Raw genomic sequence first — 21,703 nt, 5'->3', positions numbered from 1 at the left:
AACACTCCTTGCTAAACACTAAGAGATACAGATGTAGAAGTAATCTTGCTGTAATCTAAACTGTAATCTTGCTTGTATATTCTGTTAAAAGTGTGGTCCTTAGCTTATGGATGAATAGAAGTTAAAAGCAAAGAAAGTGTCATTGTGTTGCTGGATTTGTATTCATTTTCATAACTGTATTATAATTAGGTGAATAGCATAGCTTTAATACATAAGAATAGAAAACTAAATTTATTCACTTTTCACAATATATGTGAGCAATGCTGTTTGGAGCAATACATTGTCCTCTCAACTATACAAGAACATTGTTGCATAAACTCTTAAAAATCAGAGATCATTTGATCCATTTAAAGTTTATTAAAGGGCCAGGCATCTTTGGTATTCCCTTGATAAATCCTGAAGGGGGGCGGAATAGAAACACCAATGCTATCACTTTGAAAATTTTGGCCTGAAGAAATGACAAGAGTTTTTATAGAGCTTCCTGGGAAAATGTGGGTGCTGGGAGATCTTAACTGGAAGAGCTAACATCTGACTTGAATTCTCAAGGGGAAATAAGAGTTTGCCAAAAAATATGGAAAAGAAGGAATTTTTTACATAAGAAGAAATAATTTGCTATGGCAATAAGGTATAAAACAACAGTTGTGTGTTGCTAGGAGAGTATAAGTTCCATGAAGGCAGCGATTTTTAATCTGTTTTAGTTCACTGTGTATCATATAACTTCATATGGTGTCTGAAACATGGTAGATGCTCAATGAATATTTGTGGAGTGAAGAATGTGAGATAAAGAGTTGGTCTTGGTTCTCTAGAGGCCATGGAGAAGCACAGAGGTTTTAAGAAGGGAAATACAACCTTAAAGATGGACAAGACTATGTGGGTGGCCATGGTAGTGGTGGTGAGGCTATAGAGTTATGACCAGGTTACAATCTGGTAAAGCTTAATGTTTGTGGAATGGATAAAGGAATATAATTCATTAAAGGAGTCTAAGGAGAATCAGAGACTGGAAGACTACAGGAGACTGATGTCCTAGAAGCCAAGGGAAGAGAGATTCTGGAAGAAATGAGAAGCATTCATTTGACAAAAAGGAAGCTACTTTAACATCAGAGAGATCATTCTCAGAAACTAGAGAGCGGTGGGTTGAGAGATGCAAGGCAGGCAAGAAAGCACAGATGTTAAGTAAATCCTATTCCTCAAGAGTAACAGTCTTCAGTGATTTAAGAAATAGGTGGGATTATGTGGGGACATATATAATATTTCAAGAAAGTTGTCTGCGAATGAAAGAAAAGAGAAAGGGCCTGGCTCGAGGGTAATGTAGAACCAAGGTAAGATTCTTAAGGTATAAGATAAATTCCATCAGGTTTATAGGCTAAGGGTAAGGTGCCTAAAGAAAAAGAAGTTGTAATAGTTCCCATGATAAAGAGGATCTTGGTAAGCTGTTCTCTGAGTGGGCAGGGGTGGCTTCCTTCCAGAGCAAGGTGAAGTTGAGGTTTTTGAATAGAGTACCTACAATTTTTCCTTTGAATACAGAGGGAAAGAAGAAAGGATCAGTCTTGATACAAGCTTATTTCTGAGGCATGAGAGAGAGGAGCTTATCCATAAGCACTAGGGATAATAGATATTGAATTAGCTTCAGCTAAATGTGGATTTAATGAATGCATTTTAATGGCCATTATTATCTACTAGAGGCTCAATGCACGAAATTCATGCAAGAGTAGGCCTTCCTTCCCCCGGCTGCCGGCACCGGCTTCCCTCTGGCACCCGGGACACGGGCTTTCCTTGAAGCCCCAGCTTCCTCTGGAAGGAGTCCGGTCTAATTAACATATTATGTTTTATTATTATAGATTTGATAACATTCTTCATTTTCTTTATATAGGATTGGGGATTTCTAAGGCAACTAACAAGGTGTTGTATGTAGGATTTAGCAGGCTCCCAAACTCACATTCAATTGCTGGCATATGTGGTTGTTTTTTAACATAGGAAAAAAAATAAATGGCTAAAATGTAATATTCATCCCAAATTTATAACAATATAACTAAATTGGATTCATCTATGCTTCCTCACTAAATTTTATTCCAAATTTAAGTGGAAGTGTCATTTTGGTGCAACTTTTTCCAATCTACCAGTAGGAGATGTTTTGCAACATAAAACTGTTTCTGCACTGAAATGCATTATAATGCTCATTAAAGCGGACTCTCCTGGAAATGTAAAACTGAATTATCTGATGCATTACAAAATCCTCCACAAATGTGCCACATATTGTGAAATAACGTTCATTAGGAGGAGAGGCAAGACAATACATTTTCTTTACTTTTTCGGGCAAGTATCATAACTTAGATTAATATGGTATGGTAACTGTAATTATTTTCATTGCACTTTTGATAGAATTTACATTCATTAAAAGTGTATGGTTTTGCATTCTGCAATATGAAAAAATGAACATGACTTTGTAGTGTTTTATAGCAAGATAATGCTGTGGATGATTTCATCCATTTATTCAGCAAATAAGGGCACCCATGCAGGTGCTGTGATTCAGAAGCTTCATGGCAAGAGTTTCCTTAGTTTACCATTTGGAGTTCTTTTGCACATAACTTTCTTTAACTGCACTCAGTCCACTTAACTTTCTGCTCTTGTTGCATAAGCACCTCGCACTTTAGATCAGGCAACATTTTTGATATGACCAGCATAATTTCTTAAATATAATTTATTACACGATAGTGGCAGATAGTGAGATATGTGACTTATTTTTTGGCTACTTACGTTTTAACATTTATAGAACCAGGGGAATTTGAAACTTACTTGGTAAATATATCATACATTGGTCATTTTTAGATTTGAGTTTATAACTTTTTTTAAAGTCAATTAAAAGACACTAGGATTCTCTCCCAACACATAAAAATAATTTGCATGAGTTGATTGAACATATTTTATGTAATGTAAACTTGGTCATCTGCCTGTAGCTTCCAAATTGCTGGCTAGAAGCATCATTGCTTCTTTCCTTCTTCTCTCTGACATTTCTTAATATCTCAAATTCTGCTTGAGACAAACTTTTGGGCTGCGAGTTCAAGAAAATTACCGCTGTAGATTAGGAGAGGGCAAGAAATGTATTTATAGACCTCCTTTCTCCTGGGGCATCCAACTAATGAATGCACAATTACAAAGAAATAAGCCCATAATTCAGAAACCTTAAGAACCGTAGAGGTTTTGAGATGATATGAACATTACAGATTATTTTAAATTTAGAAATGGGGAGCTGGTGGCCAGCGAACTTAAGTGACATGCTCAAAACAGCCATGTGAATTAGTAGCAGTGATATACCAGAAACCCGGTGTGCTGATTCTAGTCAGGGAGTTTTTTGTCAAAGCCTGAATGTTTTTCCTAAGTGAGGACACTGTTGTATGGCAGGTTTTATAGCTATATAACAAGCACATCTAGTAGATTAATTTACAGGATTAAGCTGTTATTACCCATTAGATTAAAAGTAGCTCCATTAGAACATGGACATACTTTGTTCACTGATGTCTCCATATTAGAATGGCACCTGGCACATTTGTAGAATGAACAAAAAGGAAGACGCAACTTAGGCAAATATTTGGTACATGACCAAACAGAAAGGAAGGATGCTAAGGTTTGAAAGCCTAGACAGAAGAAAATCAGTAGAAACATCGTTTTGCCCATTTTTGTACACTCAGTTGTATTCATTGTCTCACACGTACATCTTTCTGATTCTTTTGTGTGACTCCCCTCCTTCCCTAATGTCATAACACAATAACATAATTTAACAAGCACGCATGCCAAGCTCTGAGGAAAGATGGTAAATAAAATACAGTCCTTGCTTTTGAGGGAAACTAGCTAGTATTTATAAAAAACCATAGTAGTTTCTCTGAATTGGCACTTCTGTTTATCTCCATTAGAGCAATTATTTGTATTTATACTGGTGACTATGGGAATTTAAATGATAACATGTCCCTTCTTTGCACCTAAGGTGTCCTCAAATTAGTAAATGGGGTAAATACAAGGTTAATACCAAATAGACAATTAACAGCTAAATCTTGGTACATGTATATTGGATTTACCATCTATAATCACTGTTTCTGTCCATTCTTCCATTTATACTTAGAAATGGCCAACAGATATATTTTTAAATAAAACAATTGCTATACTAGTATTAACCTGACTATTTAATTGATGTTTGGGGGATGGAGCGAAGGGGGGTATTCTTTCGATTAAAGAGAACATTCACTTTAAATTTTTTAATTTTTATGCTACTTGAACTTTATGATAAAGAATTGAAAAAACAATCCCTTGTCTCTAGGGGAATTATGAAAGGAGAAGGATGGTACTTTTCCCCTTCAGAATATATATGAAATCATAGTACATGCCAGTAAATGCACGCTACTGATCAACATATAAAAGAAGCTTTGTTTTCAAGTGACCAAAACACAGATGTTGACTTGTCCCCAATTAGTTAGTCAAATTTTAAAAACTGAGTTATTTTAAACTAACTTGACCACATTAACCCAAAATATACGATTCTGTTGCCAAATCCAATGTGAAATTTTCAGTCCTCTCTTACTTAGTACATGACACAGCCAATCACATCTTCCATCTTGAAATATTTCCCTCCATAAAGCCACTAGTTATCCCTCTCCTTGTTTCTCCTTCCTCACAAGTCATGCTTTCTTAGTCTTTTGCTGGTCACTCTTCCTGACCTCTAAAACTGGAGGGTTTCAGCCCTCAGTCCTCAGAATGTTCCTCTTCTTTATTTACACTCACTCCTTAGGTGTTCTCATTCAGTCTCTAGCCTTACATACTACCCACATGCCAGCCATCTCCACTTGGATAGCTAAAAGATCCCATGCTTTACATGTCCTAAACTGGAATCTTGATTCCAACCTGAAGCACCCCATGGCCGTTTGCATCCATCATATTCATCATATCAGTAAATGGCCACTCTTTGTTTAGCTCAAAACTTTGCAGTTTTGGATTCCTCTCTTTCTCTTATACCCCACATCCCGTCCTCAGCAAGTCTTAAAACTATTCTTTTGAAATATATTCAGAATTCATTTCCTGCTGCCTCTGCTTCTACCATCATTCTTCAATCTCTCTTCATCTCTTACTTGGATTGCTGTGAAAGCTCACTTACTTGTCTGCCTATTTCCAGATGTGCCTGCTAAGAGATTATTCTCCACACAGCAGCCACAGTAAGACTTTCAAAATGTTTTATCACATCATTCCTATGTTTAAAAACTCCACAAGCTTCCCATTTCATTCAAAAATAAAATCTCAAGTCCTTCCTGTGGCCCCTGGCTACTTAAGACTCTACAATACCTGCCTCCCTACAGCCCCAACAATCTCTCTGACCCATTTACCATTCCGTCTCTTCTCCACTCAGTCTCAGCCACAGGCGCTCCTTGCTGTTACTCAACTACATCCAGCACAGTCCTGCCCTGGGCCCTTCCCTTTGCCTACAGTACTATTCCCTGGATTGCCACACAGCTCGCTCCCTTACTTTCTTTAGATCTCTGCACAGATGTCTTTTTATAAGAGAACTATCTTATAAACTATCCATGCCCATCATTTTCCTTTCTTTTACGCAGTTTCTCAGTTCCCTTCATTCTCAGCTCAAAGATGTGTTTCTTTGTTCATTACCTAATTTCCTACTAGGAGATAAGCTTCTGGAGGCAGGACTTTGTTTTGACTGCTGCCATACTTCCAGCACCTACAGCAGTGCCGAGCACAGTAGATCCTCAAGAAACACTTATTAAGTTAAGGAGAATGCAGGAATAAATCCTGTTTGTCCAGGCAGAAGCCAACAAAGCTTTTTGACATAATGTGAAACTCACTGATATTAGAATAGATTTCAGTTCTGTTTTTGCTACTTTTGAATAGTGAGACAATGGCTCTACACCTATTTCCAGTATTCTGTCTCTCTCACCTTAGGGGTCACCATGCATTAATTTCCTCTTTTGGTATATGTCATGTGAAATCAGTGGCATTTTCCATACTTAGGATGGGTTACCTTGTCATTAATATTTATTCATATTTCTAATATCTGTGGAACCATACATTGCCTTTCCATGTGCCAAGACACATATTCATTGAACTTGGACCAATTACTTAACTCTGAGTCTGAGTTTCTTTTCTTTTTTAAAAAAATACACTTTTATTGATTTTAGAGAGGAAGGGAGAGATATTGGGGATATAGCCGGCAACCCAGGCATGTGCCCTTGACTTAAATTGAACCTGGGACCCTTCAGTCCACAGACTGATGTTCTATCCACTGAACCAAATTGGCTAGGGCAGTCTAAGTCTTTTTATCCATGAAAGTTGAGTTGAGATGTGAAATGTGAGGAAACCCTTTGAATTTTAAAATGTATACTAATGACTTGAGTGTACCTCAAAAACCTAAAATAAATCACATTACAATGTCATTATAAAAAGATTGCGTCTCATGCTTTGACATAATCAGTAGTCATATAAGACATATCCAGGGTAGAGTATCTACTACATTTGTGACCCCAACGATTCTCTATTCCTGGGCACTCAGCAATATCGTATTTTCCAGACTTTTATGATTTGTAAGACCTATAATTGAGTCCTGGCTAATGAAATGTGGGAGGAAGTGATGTTGAAGTCAGATTACATAATATTGATTACAGGCTATTCATTTTGACTTTCACCTAATCTCTCTGGATAGCACTCATTTCACAGAACCAGTGCTTCTTTCTCTCTTAAAAATATTCCTGTATAAGATCTTGCTAAATATTTTTTGAGCTAAAATCTCTTTTGATAATTTCTTAAGGCTTTTGTTGTATGGTAATGCTAGTTTTAAAATTCAAAGTTCTTCTTTTAAAGTATTGTTTATAACTTTAACCAACTGGCTGCTTACATATTTCTCCAAACAAGTAGTTTCAAAAAATAAATACTAAAATATTTGGGGTAAAGTGGCATGACATGTGCAACTTAGTCTTAAATAGTTCAGAAACACACACACGCATACACACTATTAAGCAAATGGAGCAAAATGCTAACAGCAACTAGGTAAATGGTATATGGTGTTCTGTGTACTATATTCATAATTTTTATGGGAATTTAAAACTATTTATTGTATTGATTGATTTTAGAGAGGAAAGGAGAGGAGAGGAGAGGAGAGGAGAGGAGAGGAGAGGAGAAGAGAGAGAGAGAGAGAGAGAGAGAGAGAGAGAGAGAGAGAGAGAGAGAATAAGAGACATAGATTTTTTGTTCCACTTATTTATGCATTCATTGATTGATCCTCGTATGTTCCCTGACCTGGATCAAACCCACAACCTTGGCATATCAGGACAATGCTTTATGTGAGCTACCTGGGCAGGGCTGAAACTATTTTAAAACAAATCTGCTTTAAGAAAAAATATTAGCATTATAAAAAAAAATCAATGCTTCTCATATATTTCCTTTTAATATCTTCCCTGCAATTTAAAACTTGTGATATAATGTTTTTGTCTGATAATATGCTTTTTGAAAATTTAAAGCAGAATTTTCTACATAGACACAATTCTCTGTGCCCATACTTTTTATGCTTTGCCCTCAAACATAGCTCTGATGTAGTTTATGCTGCCTCTTAAATACTTTAAATTTTCTTTGAGTGTAAAAGAAAGAGATGTGCATTATTAATACCAGTTTATTATATTGTCAGTATGAGAAAGGAATATTCTGATCTAGTGAAAACTTTTAAGATCATGTTTTCTAGAAACATAAAAAAAAATTTTAAATACTGATCAACAGTAATTTATCGAAGGTTCTCAAATAAATAGGGGCTTTGTTGCATTTTTATATAAATAAGAGCACAATACCTGACAAGGATTGATTATAGTAATTACTCTGAAGTTGCTTTGTTCCAGACATCAAACAGACTCCTTGCCCTGGCCAGTGTGGCTCAGTTGGTTGGAGCGTTCTCCCATACACCAAGAGGTGGCGGGTTCAATTCTGGTCAGGGCACATACCCAGGTTTCAGGTTTGACCCCAGGTCAGGGCACATGCAGGAGGCAACTGATCAATGTCTCTCTCTCTCTCTCTCTCTCTCTCTTTCTCTCTCCCTTCTTCTCTCCTGCTCTCTAAAATCAATTAAACAAACATACTAAAAAATCCCACCTTGTTTAAAAAACAAACAAACAAAAAACCCAGCCTCCTTGGATGGAAAGTGTAATGATTTCTTATTCCATACTAGGTTGAACACTGGCCAACAAACTATTTATATATAAATTTGCATATTTCTTGAGGCATTAAAATAGAAAAATAGTCAAGAAATAGTAGCAATAAGAAATGAGAATAATAGAAATACTCTAAGTTAAAGTGGAAAGTAAAAAAGAGAAAACACTTGACTTAATTATATTTAAAATCACAACTAAAACAGATAATTATGTAAGGTAATATAAATTATAAAATTAAACTGAGGCAAGACAGAAACTCTACGAAGATTAATTACTATGGGAAAAATTGAGAAAAGTTGTCAAAATCTCTCCCCCACCAACCAAACCCCAAATAACAATCACTTTGCCTTCTCCCTTCCTACTTGCATTCCTCTGATTTGAACACTATGGATTAATATTGGAGAATATGGAAATTTCTGTCTTAATCCTGGCTTATACCATCTCATTTTACACAATTAAGTATAATACTAGCTTTTTATTTGACATGAATATTTAGCAGGTTAAGTAAATATCCCACAATTCCTAATTCATTATGAATCTTTGTAAAAAATGTGTAATGAATTTTATCAAAAACCAGAAAAAAGGTATCTATGGACATGATTATTATTTTCTACTTTGACTTATCACTTTGATGAATTGCATTAAGAGATTTACAACTGAACTATCCTTTTATTCCTGAAATAAACCATATTATGCTAATAAAGTTCTCCTTATTCTAATTTTATTTGTAATTTTATATCAACATTAATATTTGACATTGGTCTAAAGTTTTTCTTTTTCAGGTTCTGTTTTATTTTTTACTATCAGACTTTACTATTGAAGTTATAGTAGATGTTATAAAAGCAATCAATAGTTTTTCTTCTCTCTCTGCTTTAACATAATTTAAGTAGCATTGCAGTTATCATTCCCTGAAGGTCTAAAATAATACACTTTTGAAATTATCTAGCTCTGGAGGGTTGGGTTGGGTTTGAGGTTTGGTTGTACAAGAGCAACAAGAGAGCAAATTCCTTTGTTTAGGGCATTCTGTATTCCTAATAAATACACAAATGGGTTAAATGTTGAATAGGCATGTCACCAAAGAAGATATATGAATGGTAATAAATACATGAAAAGGTTAGAGAAATATAAATTAAAACTATAAAGAGCATCATTATATACCCATTCCAATGACTATAATCAGAAAGACTGTGGATACCAAGTGTGGGAAACAATGGGCAGAAATTGGAAATCTCATACATTGCTAGTGGATATGTAAAAAGATATAGTCATTTTGGAAAACATTCTGGCAATTTTATAACAATTTAAATACATACTTGTCATATAATCCAGCAATACCTTTTTTAGGTATCTACCCAGAAAAATGAAAATATATGTGCACACAAACACTTCTATCCAAATGTTCATAGCAACATTATTCATAAATGCCCCAAATGGAAAACAACCATCTATTGGGGAATGGATCAAAATAATTGGCATATCCATACAATGGAATACTACTCCAGCAACAAAAAGAAATAACTAATCCTAAATGCTTCAACATGGGTAAATCTTAACAGCACTATGCTAAGTAAAAGACTACATACAGCAATCCCACTTCTGGAAGTATACCCTAAGAAACCCAAAACACCAATCAGAAAGAATAAATGCACCCCTATGTTCATAGCAGCATTATTTACAATAGCTAAGATCTGGAAACAACACAAGTACTCATCAGCAGATCAGTGGATTAAGAAGTTGTGGTATATTTACACAATGGAATACTATGCAGCTATAAAAATGAAGGATCTCTTACCCTTTGTGACAGCATGGATGGAGAGTATTATACTACATGAAATAAGCCAGTTAAAGAAAGACAAATATCACATGATCTAACTTATATGTGGAATCCAATGAACAAAATAAACTGATGAAAAAATAGGTCCAGAGGCATGGATGCATAGAACAAAATGACAGATCTCAGAGGGGAGGTGCGTGGAAGGAATGGGGAGAGATTAACCAAATGACACATATGCATATATGCAAAGCCCATGGACACAGAAAATAGGTTGGGGAAGGCATGGGGAGGGAGATAAGGAGGGGGAAAATGGGGGACTTCTGTAATACTGTCAACAATAAAAATAAAGACTACATACTGTATGATTCAATTTATATAAAAAAATGTAGGAAGACGAAAGTGTTCGGAAAGCATCCTATATAATAAAAGCCTAATATGCAAATTGACTGAACGGTGGAATGACTGGTTGCTATGATGCGCACTGACCCCCAGGGGCAGGCGCTCAATGCAGGAGCTGCCCCCTGTTGGTCAGTGCGCTCCCACAGGGGGAGCGCTGCTCAGCCAGAAGCTGGGCTCACAGCTGGCTGGCGAGCGCAGTGGTGGTGGTGGGAGCCTCTCCCGCCTCCGTGGCAGCGCTAAGGAGCAGCGAGCAGGCAGGCAGTAAGGAGTGAGGGGTCCTGGACTGCGAGAGGGCACAGGCTGGGCTGAGGCCTCCCCCTCCCCCAAAGTGCACGAATGTTGTGCACCAGGCCTCTAGTATTAGAGATAATATGGGACTAGATGAAATTGGGGTGATGGATGATCTAAGGATTATGGTGACTATTACACAACTATATTATTTTAGCAAAATTTACTCCTTATACACTTACAATTGGTGAATTTTACGGTGTATAAATTGAACCACAATGGTGTGTTTTAAAAGTAAATACATCCAGGTAACCAAGATTTTAGAGCAAGACACATAAATGTGTAATATTATCCCATTTATATTAAACACTAGGGGCCCAGTGCACGAGATTCGTGCACTGGGGAGTGGTCCCTCAGCCCAGCCTGTACCTTCTCACATACTGGGAGACCTCAGGGGATGTCCTACTGATGGTTTAGGCCTGCTCCCCGTTGTGAGCGGACCTAAGCTGCAGTCTGATCAGGGGAAGGCGCCAGCCCCATCAACCCGCTACTGTAGCCACTGCCAGTCACCGCAGCTGCCAAGGTATTTTCATCAACACGGACTCCAGTCCCTTCACCATGAAAAAATGACAACTTTCTTTAAGCATTTTCAAGATGTGTCTTTCATAGGATATGACATTTCTTTCTTTATTTTTCTTTTTATCCTCACCTGAGGATATGTTTCCATTGATTTTTTCCCCCCTTCCATCTGATCCCAGGCTCGGCCCCTGCCCAAGCCTAAACCCTCGGCCCCAGGCTTTAGGCTTGGGAAGGGGGATCCCCGCGCCCCTCCGATCGCAGGCTCGGCCCCTTCCCAAGCCTAAAGGCTCCACCCGATGGCTGGCTGGGAGTGACCTGGGTGCCGAGGAGGTTCCCGGGACCCAGGTATGTATGCAAATTAACCGCCATCTTTGTTGGGTTAATTTGCATACTCACTCTGATTGGCTGTGGGTGTAGCAGAGGTATTGTCAATTTACATGTTTCTCTACTATTAGGTAAGATACTACATTTATTCAATTATGTGCTAGTTAAGAGTACAAAATTTCTGTATATATATATATGAAAAACACGTTAGCCTCTGGAGGGAAAAACACTGAAAGTCTGGGACAGGAGAGAGTTACTTTTCACTTGATACCTTCTGACATTATTTTCTTAAAAAAATTAAACCATGTACATTATTACTTTTTAAATAAAAACATCCTAGTAAGTAATTAAAACAAACAACTATGATCCTGTTGTAAGGACCCAGGCCCGTGAACCCACTCTTGAAGATCTATACTTATGCGAATGAGGCCTAAGCACTTACAAGCAGCCTCTACTAATATTATCAAAGTGCATTTCATCAAAAACCATGGTGCTAATTCCTGTTAATTTCAGAGAGATGAATGTAAATTGTGGGAATTTGGGAAACACAAGAGTTTTTTTACTAGAAGTACTGTATTTTAAGCATCACAGTGTACTACATCTTGCAATTCTATACTAGCCACCAAATAAAAACCATTTCCTCATGCCCAAACACAAATGCAAACAAAATGGAATATTTAAGTATTAAAAGTCTGGGGCTAAAGGGGGGCAGAACAAGCTGATTGCAGGCACAAAACAAATGTTTTCGTAAAGGTACTAATTGCAAAAATATAAATAAAATACATTACATAATAATATGTAATCCTATATAATAAAGAGGTAATATGCAAATTGACCCGCATGTCCTCACAAGATGGCTGCCTATGACCAGGCCAGTAGGGGGGTTAGTGAGGGACAACCAAACGACTTAACAGCAGGCTGCATGGGGTGACCAGGCTGGCGGGGGGGGGGCAGTAAGAGGCGACCAGGCCGATGGGGGGGGGCAGTTAGGGGCGACCAGGCTGGCAGGGGTGGGGTGCAGTTGGGGATGACCAGGCTGGCAGGGGGAGCAGTTGGGGGCAATTAGGCTGGCGGGGGGGGGGGGCAGTGAGGGGCGACTAGGCCAGTGGGGGGGGGGGGCAGTTGGGGGTAACCAGGCCAGCAGTGGGGGGAAGTTAGGGGCAACCAGGCCAGCAGGAGGGGCAGTTAGGGGTGACCAGGCCTGCACACAGAGGTAGTGAGGGGCGTTCAGGCCAGCAGCGGGGGGGGGGGGGGGGGGGGGGGCGGGGGAGCAGTTAGGGGCGACCAGGCAGGCAGGTGAGTTGATTAGGAGCCAGCAGTCCAGGATTGTGAGAGGGATGTCTGACTGCCGGTTTAGGCCCCATCCCGGGGATCGGGCCTAAACCAGCAGTCGGACATTCCCCAAGGGGTCCCAGATTGGAGAGGGTGCAGCAGGCTGGGCTGAGGAGACTGCCCCCCCCATGCACGAATTTTGTGCACCAGGCCTCTAGTATATAATAAATATATATAAACACTTTCAAAATGCAGTTTTTCTATTATCCATGCCTTTAAAAAAGTCATTATATATAAAATATTTCCAAACTTTTTTCTATGAATCATACAGTGTATGCTGCATATCGACTTTCAATTACACTTTTTAATATCAAGAACCTGTTACAAAGATTTGATTTTCAATTGCATATTATGAAGGTATGACTATTAAATTAAGAATATTTGTTTTACTCTTAATGAGTGATGAGAGAAATGAAAACACACTGTCAATATTTAACTAATTATGAAGAGCTGTTTTGTGATAATGTCTTAAGAAGGTAAAATTTAATATGTAGGATTGTTTTGCTAGCATGTTATTTTCCTTTTTAAATATAGGAGCGCAATACTTTGCATGGTGTTTCTCACAAAATGCTCAGTACTTGGTGTCCCTTTTCACACAAGGGAGCAACAATGTAAAAGCTTTCTTGAAGGGGAAACACCTGCAGAGAAGGCCAAATAAATCATAAAAGGCGCTTCTTTCCGCTTGGCCGACTTCATTTGCCTTTCAAACTGCCAGGGCTTTCGTGCAGTTTTCAGTGCTTTGACTAGGCAATCGCATATGTTTGCCACACGCGTGTTCTTCACGCATGAGTTCCTCACAGTACTGCTCCTTCTGACCCAGCCGTCCCAGCTTCGGTGCTAATTTAGAATCAACAGACGTTTAATGAGCACCTATTGTGGACCATCCAATACTAAAAACACTACCATAGGATTATCCCAACATAACAGATGAGACACCTGGTTAAGTGGAAAACCAGGCCTTAGCCTGAGCACTTTCACTTATACTGTTTTTCAAGTAACCCCTCTCTCTGTGGCCTCTCCTTCTTTCTCTCCCTTGTTTCGTGGATAATCAAGAGCAAAGTAGTAGAGATATGCTTAGCCCATCCCTTCCCCACAAAGTAGAGGAGAAAAACATCCAGAGTTCAGGGTTCCTCACTGCTCCCATTTCCATACATCGTCACCTAGAACAGGCAGCCCGCCCTGCAGCCCTAACCCTGCTCCATAATTTCCTTCTCAGGTGCTGGAAGGCACTATGGGTAATCACTGCGGGAGCAGCCCCTATCGCAGTGGGGGAAGTGTCCTGAACAATGCTGTTCACAACTCGGAAAGATTTTTCTACAGAGACACAGCTCCCGGTGTCTTTATGGGGATTATCAAGGCTATACAAGGGCTTGGAAGGGGTTGAACCAGCTTCCACGTGCAAGCTTGAAATCCTAAGCACAAATCAGAGCATTGATTCCACTGGAAAAATCAGGGTTTTTTTAAATTTATTTTTTTAAATTAAATCAATGGTAAACCAGTTTGAGGTCTCTACAACTGATGCATTAACAAATGTGTGGACTATAACCCACTTATACTTGGGGATTCAATGTTTACTCTCCAAGTTCACAGCAGTATAAATTTGTAAGACTGAAAGCACTATTTTTCTTGTGTTTAATATAATATAGGGAAAGATATATTCTCAAAATTAAAAAAAACCCACAGCTTCCTGAACGCATGTTTTTCTGTTACTCTTTTCTACCTTTATTTTTAAAAGTATGATTTCATTCGACTCCAGAGAAACTTCCACTTTTGCAGTATTATTGCGAAGGTCTGACTATTTTACTGCATATTTAATTGCCGAGCCAGTTTTATCTTACCTCCTCGATGGATAATCAACGAAGTGTCGCTTCCAATGGGACAGTCCTTAAGTATATCCACTACTTCTGTATGGCTCAGGTTCTGTACATTCTGCTGGTTGATCTCAACAATGAGGTCGCCTTCACACAGGCCAGGGCATCCCTGAATGTCAAGTATTTGTTTCACCCGCTGTCCTGTAGGACTGTCAGCAATAGTGAAGCCAAAGCCCTGGGCACCTTTCACAATGGTTAAGGTCATGAGTTCAGCTTGGGTGGCCCCAGATGAAGCCATAGACACATTGTCGTCATGGACAGGCGGTGGATACGTGCCATCTAGCTGACCATCTGCTGGCATTGAGTGCAAAGAATGAGGCGGCCGATCTGTTATATCTGGAACTGACTGTGAGGTCCGAGAAATGTATTCCAAATACGTTTCATAGTTATGTCTTCCGTTGACCATCACTGGAGGTGGCCTCTCCATTATTGCAAGGGGTGGCACCAGGCTGTTAGCAGGATCTTCAGGATCAAAGGGCAGAGGGTAGCCACGACACAACACCAGGCTGACACTCTGACCAATGGGAACCGACTGGAAAAGTTTGACCACATCTGCATGAGTGTGTCCAAGGACACAAACTTCATTAATATAGACAATGACGTCACCTGCAAGGAAAAAAGAAAGAGATGGACAATGTGAGGTAAATCCAATTAATGGCGGCACAGAGAAATGGAATTATTTATGAGGCTAGTGAAAATGGTGCTGTTTCTCAGTAAGCAGTGAGGAAATCCATTAGAATAGCATTTAAATGTACTGCAGGTGACTCAAATTACAACAGGTCTGCCAACACATGTACCGATCAAATGCCGAAAAAAAAAAGCTAGATGGTTGTTTTTGAAGTTCAGAAACAACTTCATATTCAGAAAGAAACTGTCAAAAAGAAAAGTTGGGAAGAATTTGTACCTTGAAGAAGCAGTGAGTCTATGCTTCTTTTTCATCTTCATTTTCATCTTCACTGTATTTCAGTTAATAAAATTTTCCAACTATTGAGAAGTGGTGGGCATAGGTTTTGGATGAAAACTTTGAAGCCCCAATACATGGTTTTATTTTTGGTATTACTTGCCTGAGTCAGCTGCCTTTTTTATTTTTTATAGACGAGGGAAATACTTTGCCCATTCATATTTTTTTTTTAATCTAGAGCAAGGTGTAACTGCAAAGGTTCCAGGCATACATGGGTATAGGTTAAGAGCACAGTTATTGGAATCAGGGATCTGGGCCCATATCCTGGCTCTACTACTTAGCAGATATGTAACATTGGGCAAATGACTTACCTGCTTCAGCCATAGTTTCTAATTTGTAAAGTGGTTGCGAGGAGGAAATGAGAAAATGCAGAAAAAGTGCCTGGTACAGTGCCTGATGCATTGTGAGTGGAACATTATTGATGCTATTATTGCAAAAATAGGATGAAGGAGATTTGGGACTCTGGCTTTCAAACAGGGAGCTGCCCTAGACTCATCCTCTCCTCTTACAATGTTGATATTTCTGTAGATCTTTTCAAAAAAGGCATTTGTCTTCTCTCCCAATGAATTAACACAGAATTACAGTAGTTCACTGGTTACAAGTTAACTTATGATATAAAAAATGCCCCAAATGCAAACTATTCATTATAAAATATATTCAAACAAATAGTACTTTTCCTTAAAATGCAGAAACGTATGTTTGAGATAATTATTTTTTTAATTCAATTATGTGTGAAGAACTTTTTTTTATTTTTTGAGAACTGTTTTATCATGGGTTAATATTTTTATCCTCATAAACCATAATGTTTGAGAATTGAACTTGCAAATTGAGATTGTGCCTGACTATGCTGAGGAGTATGTGACAAATGAAAAGACACGTTTTCACAGGTTATCACATAAGTAACTCAACAGACATCGATTTACCAAGATCATTCTGAAACGGGTAGTGTAAATGGCGAGGGATTTCATTCTAAGATATCCTTGCCCATCAAAATTGCAAACACCAAAAATGAAAAAGAGTTGAACTTTCAGAATTCAATACTTTTCTGGCTTTTCTAGACTGTCTGATATAAAATGATTTCTCTACTAAATACACTTTAAAATAAATAATTCTGTGAATAAAACACTCCTGAGTAAAATGCCCTCAACAATATAGATTTGGTTAACACTCACTCTTTCCGAATGCTAGAGAATTGCTTAAAAACCCTAAAGATAAGGAGACATAAAAGTCTAACAAACATGTTCGGGGGGGATCCAGGTTAGGTGTGATTCTAGAAAAAGTCACAGACTATGCAACTTCACTCTTCAATGATGTCCATCAGGAAGGGGGCTGGTGCAATGGCGGGACCCCTGGACCAGGCAGGAATCGGGACTGAACTGGGATGGATGACCTCCGTCAGGATTCCTCACTAGACTGGGGCAGCTGGGGGTCATTTCCAACAGCTTCTGGTTACCCCAGTGAAGTAACTGATCCAGAAAAATTTTTCTCCTTCTTCCTTTTCTATTTTTAAAGTTACCATATATTTTACACATTAAGAGGTTGAAAGAACAATAAATACTTGTATGTGACCTCCCTCCCATCAAGCCGAACATTGCTCATATTAGTTGAAGAGCCCTGGGTAGCACCCTTTTCCCCTGTATCCCCTTCCTGCTCTCTCCAAAGGTAACCATTGTCCTGAGGTTTGTTCACATGTACTCTATATTTTTATGACATATCTAGGTACCCATCAATAATATTCCTAAATAATATTTAATCCCTGAATAATAATATCCCTAAAATATGATTTTGCATATTTTAAACCTTTTGTAAATGATATACATATTAATCTTCTGTAATTTCCCTCAAAATGTATTTGTGATATTTATCTATTTTGATACCTGTACCTCCAATTCATTCATTTTCATTGCAATGTGGTATCTATTGGATGACTACATCACTATTAATATCCGTTCATTCTTCTGTTAAGGGACACTGGGGTTCTTGTGACTATTTGGTTGAAGGTAACTCTGCTATGAACCTCTTTCCCTGGCCCTTGTGCACATCTAGAGGGTTTTTCTGAGTTTGAACTTTGGCATAAAACTGCTGGGCATAAGCCACGTGCATCATCTTTGTTAGACAATGGCAAATGGCTGACAAAATAGGTCAAATCAATTTACACTCCCATCAAAATTTTTATTGCTTCCTATCCGACACAGTACTTGGGATTTTCAAACTTTTAATTTTTGCTAATCTAATGAGTGTGACCATGGTTTTAATTTGCATGTCCACATTGCTAGTGAGGGTGAGCAGCTATTCATGTTTATTGGTCTTTTGGGTTTTCTTTGTATTACATTTCATTTCTCCATTTTTCCTATTTGGATAGATTTTTGTCGTTGGTTTGTTGTTGTTTTTTAACACAGTGACTATTTTTTCTGTCAATATCCAATCTTAATCTTCATGGTGTGGTAGACATTACATGGGTTAGGGGGTCAAAGGCCTTTGGTCTGATTACCAGGTCCATACTTACTAGCTGTGTGACTTTCAAAACTAACTTAAATCCTCTGTGACTCGGGTCCTTCAGAAGTAATGAGGAACAATAATAATGGCAACTTACTGATCTAAGGGAAATAACAAATGAGATCATACAGGTGAAAGCGTTTGTAAACTATAAATTATTATGCAAAGGACTGCTATTTCAGTCATCACTATCTGTCCTTGGTTACTTGCTTCTATAAAATCAGGAGGGTCCCACCAAGATATTCCCACCATAGTCATAATCAAGGATGAGTATCGGTTTCTGAGTGGGCAAGTCAAAGGCAGCAAGGTAACATGACACTTTCCTCTAAGGTTCTCCCTCACTTTAATCACTGTTAATAAATTCCCAATCCCCAACCAGGCTTTATCCTTCCCTCTGCTATGCCAGAAATTCATGGGGGGTGAGGGGTGGGGGTGGGATTAAGGTAATGTTCCAAGTTCTCAAGGTTCCCTGCCAGGTCTAAAGAGTAGTTATTTGAATTATAGTGATTAATGTTATCTATTTTTGTTTTAATGTGATCTTGCTATTTAGAAAAAGAATGAGAGAACTACTTGTGGTTCTAATGAGACTGCCTTTTATAATTTATGGATATTTTCCACTTGGTGCAATTTTTCAAGTCATCAAGCAAGCGAGTGATAAAGAGCCTTACAACAATCTCTTTGTGGAGCTACACAGATTTCTGAATGTGAAAGATGAGTGGTCTGTTATCAGAGTTAAAACTATCTAACAAGTTGACTGCATTCAATGGCTCACTTTAAAAAATATATAGCTGCCTAGACATGCGTCATGCCAAAATTGTTGTAGGTGGGGATGTAAGCAAACATTTGCTTGTTCCGATAGAGCTGATTGGGGAGGATATTTATAGACTGCTGGATGAATGTCATTTACATGTTGTGACATAAAAATATGAGCCACCTGGTGGTATATGTCACCCGATGGTGCCATGCCAAGTCCTGGGACAGTCTGGCCTTAAGAGCACAAAAGGGACGTCATTAGAAAAATTGGTGCTAGCCTCAACCCTACTGTCCTACTGAAGAGGGAGACTTGGAAAAGAATCATTTGATCTATCTTTCAATTTATTCTTTTATAAGTGGGAATTAAAATATCTCCCCTCTGTTCTCTCTCACAGGGCTGTTGTGAGAATGGGATCATGTTTGTGAAAACTTTTAATTTTACCAAGGAAAGGTTCTCCATTAAAATAAGATGAGGCAGCCCTGGCTGATTTGGCTTGGTGGATAGAGTGTCGGCCTGCAGACTGAAGGGTCCCTAGTTTGATCCCGGTCAGGGCACATACCCAGGTTGTAGGCTTGGTCCCCAGTGTGGGGTGTGCAGGAGGCAGCCAATTAATGATTCTCTCTCTCATCACTGATGTTTCTCTCTCTCCCTCTTCCTTCCTCTCTGAAATCCATAAAAATATATTTTAAAAAATAAGATGAGACATTTCTTTTGAAAGCCAAGCACACATTTTCATTGCCGCATTGCCTGCAAGGTGACCTTGTTTCCTATATGGCCATATTGAGGCCAGATGGTTTTAGGGCTACTGACATCAAGCCTATTGATTAAATTTGGTGTGACTGATGAGATGGGCATCCCCATAGGGCTGGACTCATAATGACCAGATTCCCATTTATAGGAAGGAGCAAGGAAATGAGAGTGAATCTGATGAAGCAGAAGGTTTAAAACGGCCTGACCCGACTCTATGGGAATATTTTCTAAGATAATTGGTTTCTTTCTTAGTTATGGAAATCCTATCTAATAAAAGAGCAATATGCAAATTGACTGTACCTCCGCTACACCCACCAGCCATGCCCACCAGCCAATCAGAAGTGAATATGCAAATTAACCCAAACAAGATGGCTGCAGCCACAGAGAGAGCAGGAGGGAGGCTTGGGTTTCCCAGGCGATGGAGGGAGCCAAGCTTTCCGCCTGCCCTTGCCAGCCCAGGCCTCCACTCAATGCTACAAAGTTTCAATGATAGAAGATAAATAAATCCCAACATAAATGGCAGCAGCCACGGAGCTGGAGAGAGCAGGAGACTAGGGTTGCCCCCGGCGATGAAGGAAGCCAAACTTCTGCAGCTCTGGCCTGCCTTGGTCTCCACTTAAGGCTACAAAGTTTCAATTATAGAAGATAAATAAATCCCAACAGAAATGGCTGCAGCCACGGAGAGAGCAGGAGGCTTGGCTCTGCTCCAGGCTACAAAGTTTCAATTGTAGAAGATAAATAAATCCCAGATACCAGAGCCTCTGCTTGGGTTCCTGGGGGGTGTGCCTGGCCTGCAAACCATCATAGGCCCCTCACCCAGGCCGCCCCATGCCCCAAGGGAACCCCCACCCTGATCCAGGACACCCTTCAGGGCAAACCAGCTGGCTCCAACCCATTCACCAGGCCTCTATCCTATCTAATAAAAGAGTAATATGGAGATTGACCATCACTCCAACACACAAGATGGCTGCCCCCATGTGGTCAAAGATCCTGCCCCCATGTGGACACAAGATGGACACCACAAGATGGCCAGCAGGGGAGGGCAGTTGGGAGGGACCAGGCCTGCAGGGGAGAACAGTTGGGGGCGATCAAGCCTGCAGGGGAGGGCAGTTAGGGGTGACCAGGCCAGCAGAAGAGGGAAGTTGGGGGTGACTGGGCCTGCAGGGAAGGGAAGTTGGGGGGTGACCGAGGCCTGCAGGGGAGAGTATTTGGGGGGGACCAGGCCTGCAGGTGAGGGCAGGTAGGGGTGACCAGGCCTGTAGGGGAGGGCAATTAGGGGTGACCAGACCTGCAGGGAAGGGTAGTTAGGGGCAAACAGGCTGGCAGGGGAGCAGTTAGGCATCAATCAGGCTGGCAGGGTAGTGGTTAGGGGGTGATCAGGCTGGCAGGCAGAAGCAGTTAGGGGCAATCAGGAAGGCAGGCAGGCGAGCAGTTGGGAGCCAGCAGTCCTGGATTGTGAGAGGGATGTCCGACTGCCTGTTTAGGCCCTGTCCTACCAGGATCGGGCCTAAACGGGCAGTCAGACATCCCTTGAGGGGTCCCAGATTGGAGAGGGTGCAGGCTGGGCTGAAGGACACCCCTCCCCCACTCCCCGTGCACAAATTTCATGCACCGGGCCTCTAGTAAAAGTATAATATTGGATAGGGCCCTCTTAAAGCATTGCTTAAAATGGGTTTATTTTTATGCCTCTTTTCTCTGCTTCCACATATTCAAGTCACTGTGGTCTGCAGAACCTTCACTTCAGCTTCTCCCATTTACCACTTTCGGTCTATCTTCCTCGACCACCACCTTGGACCAGATAAGAATGATTTACTTCACACTTCATTCTCATCCTATAGTCCCCTCGAGTAAGTTCAGGCTATTCAACCTTCAGACCTACTGTGTAACACTCTTTGCCAAAAGTCTTTCCAGCTTCTTTTTGTCTTCACCACCCAATAAGTTACCATTCTTGTAAATATCAAATCTTTACTGTTCACAATTGACAGCTGGCTACTTGCCTTTTAGTTGAATCCTGCTGTTCCTCCACCCTCAAGTGCACTTCTTTACTGT

The 21,703-nt window shown here is 39.8% G+C and overlaps 1 protein-coding gene across 2 annotated transcripts in view; it reads right to left on the bottom strand.

Annotated features, from left to right (window-relative positions):
• The window catches only part of MAGI2 (membrane associated guanylate kinase, WW and PDZ domain containing 2), a gene marked incomplete at both ends in the record, with an annotated part of 1,165,889 nt that overhangs the window by 205,466 nt on the left and 938,720 nt on the right, over nt 1-21,703 (bottom strand). For both annotated transcript variants that reach the window (XM_079785522.1, XM_079785523.1), the window contains one exon: nt 14,661-15,299. In XM_079785522.1, the coding sequence (XP_079641648.1) occupies nt 14,661-15,299 (639 nt within the window). The remainder of the gene's footprint in view (nt 1-14,660; nt 15,300-21,703) is intronic.

This window comes from Cnephaeus nilssonii, assembly GCF_951640355.1.
Source record: "Cnephaeus nilssonii genome assembly, chromosome: 12".
In the NCBI taxonomy this organism is placed as follows: domain Eukaryota; kingdom Metazoa; phylum Chordata; class Mammalia; order Chiroptera; family Vespertilionidae; genus Cnephaeus; species Cnephaeus nilssonii.
This window is presented reverse-complemented; position numbering and strand designations above follow the sequence as displayed.